This window comes from Priapulus caudatus, unplaced genomic scaffold, assembly GCF_000485595.1.
Source record: "Priapulus caudatus unplaced genomic scaffold, Priapulus_caudatus-5.0.1 Scaffold1018, whole genome shotgun sequence".
NCBI classification, from domain to species: Eukaryota; Metazoa; Priapulida; class Priapulimorpha; order Priapulimorphida; family Priapulidae; genus Priapulus; species Priapulus caudatus.
In genome coordinates, this window is record NW_014578079.1 from 17,055 (window position 1) to 19,291 (window position 2,237).

General features: G+C 40.1%; 1 protein-coding gene across 1 annotated transcript; it reads left to right on the plus strand.

Annotated features, from left to right (window-relative positions):
• Positions 1-1,037: 1,037 nt before the first annotated feature.
• On the plus strand, positions 1,038-2,235 carry LOC106814989 (the record flags this gene model as incomplete). The annotated part of the gene is given in 1 exon segment (XM_014819390.1): positions 1,038-2,235. A coding segment is annotated over 1 exon segment (816 nt), but the record flags the coding sequence as incomplete, so codon positions are not given.
• Between the last annotated feature and the right edge of the window lie 2 nt (positions 2,236-2,237).

Here is a 2,237-nt window from a genome sequence, read left to right on the forward strand (position 1 = left end):
AAATACTGTTTTACCAGGGCTCGGTAAATGACCACACCAAGATTACAATGTTTTCTGGTATCTGGCTACCATCCGTTGTAGCGTTAATCTACCATCTTTACGTCCTCTTGGGGTAGTCAACAGGAAGGCCGGGAGGCCACCTGCTTGTAGCATAGGGACTGTGTTATAGCATAGGCGGTGTTTCCTATACACATATAATCTGTTACATTCAACACCGTACACTGTGCTAATTAGACATGCCTATATTTACGTTGGTGTCCCCCATATACTATGTTAATTATGTCTACACATTAGTACGGAATGTACAGGCTAATTGGTCTTGGTATACCATCCGTACACATACAAATATACATATATATCATACTTCATATGTATCATATCCAGCGTATACACACATACATAGATGCCTGTATACATATTATATGCAGTACTTAATATAAACACATAAACTAGTGTCACACGCATAAGCCAATTAAAGCGTGGTGACATGCATATATGATACACATATTCGTGCGACAGCTGTTCCTATGGTAACGTAGGAACCATCGACGGTCACACCCAAGGCGGCTTGTTCTCGAAGCTTCCAACTATACATGTCCTAAGGCGACACAGTTACTCGCGCTATCTTGTGTATATATGTCAAAGATAGCAAGGCGCGTGTCGCTACATACACAGCTTAAGGAGCGTACACACTGCTCGTAGTATAGCTGTCAACTGCAACCAGATTTAACATACGTGGTCTAAGGCGCACACACGACTCGCTCGACCTTGAGCGGCTAGCTAGCTGGCAAGCGTGTAACGTGTTCATTCATGAATATAATACGTGCGCATGGGTGGTTTCTAAATAACTAACTTTTAATACTAATCACGCATGCGCTCTGTTACATCACTCCCCCTGCAATTAGCTTTCTTGACTCAATGTCAAAAAGCGTTGTCCTAAAGCACTGCAAACGTGCTGCTAGCAAATAATCCCTAATCAACACCATAACTAAAAAAATTGGGAAAGCCCCATCAAGGGATTAATAAGTAAATATATTATTACTACAGATACAGCCAATACTAATGCTAATACTAATTCGATGCCTAGCCTACAAATGTGGATCTCCTGCGACGTAATACAGATGGACTAGTCACTAGGACAGGCCTTGCTAATGTGTGTGAGACACTTCTGCTTGGTCTAGTAATGAATTATTTGTAATGTCACTGACGACAATGCATGCATACACCATACATAAAAATGACAATCAGTGACTATTTAACCTTTTTCCCCATTACGGGTAGGTCACATACATGACCTACTTATTTACTTTCTTACTGTTACCATAATAGCATATTATTTTGTTGTATTTTTCAGGTGAAAGGAAACTACTGAAGAAAGATGCTGTTCCAACCATATTCCAGTTCAAGACGCCATCATCAATGTCACAATCGACTGATCGTCAAGAGAGGGTACTCAAACGCCGTAGACTGTTTGACATGAATATTGAAAATGTCGGAGATGAGGTACAAATATCTACAAATGAGAATGATGGAGTCGACTTGGAGACTATAGAGGAAGAACGCTTTGCAAGTCAGCATGTTCAGTGTGAACTTATAAGCGACAGCGATACACGTATGTCAGTGAAGAAATTTGATAACAACCCAGATGCCATAAACTTTTATACAGGTTTCGATGATTATGAACATTTTAAATTTGTGTTTAATGTGTTGGGACCAGCAGTGGATCACTTAAATTCCTGTAACGACTGTAAATTAGAGCCTGTAGATCAGTTTTTTGTCACACTGATTAAATTACGATTAGCCAAAGAGGACCTCGAGCTCTCATTTATGTTTAATATTAGCCCACGTACTGTTGGGTCGATATTCAATACATGGGTAAAATTTATGTACTATCAATTCAAGGAGATCGACATCTGGCCATCGAAGGAAAATGTTCTCCAGTACATGCCCAAAAATTTTGGAAGACAGTTTATGTCGACGAGAGTCATACTAGACGCCACCGAGGTACCTATTATGAAACCCTCAAATGTTACGTCCCAGTCGGCAACATTCTCGACTTATAAAAACAAAAATACGCTAAAAACCATGATTGGAATTACCCCAAAAGGGCTCGTGTCCTATATTAGTGACAGTTATGGTGGAAGCTCATCTGATCGACAAATCATTGAAAGATCCCCCTTAGTTACAGAAAAGGGTAAATATTTTGAAGGAGGCGATTCCATTATGTCTGACAGGCG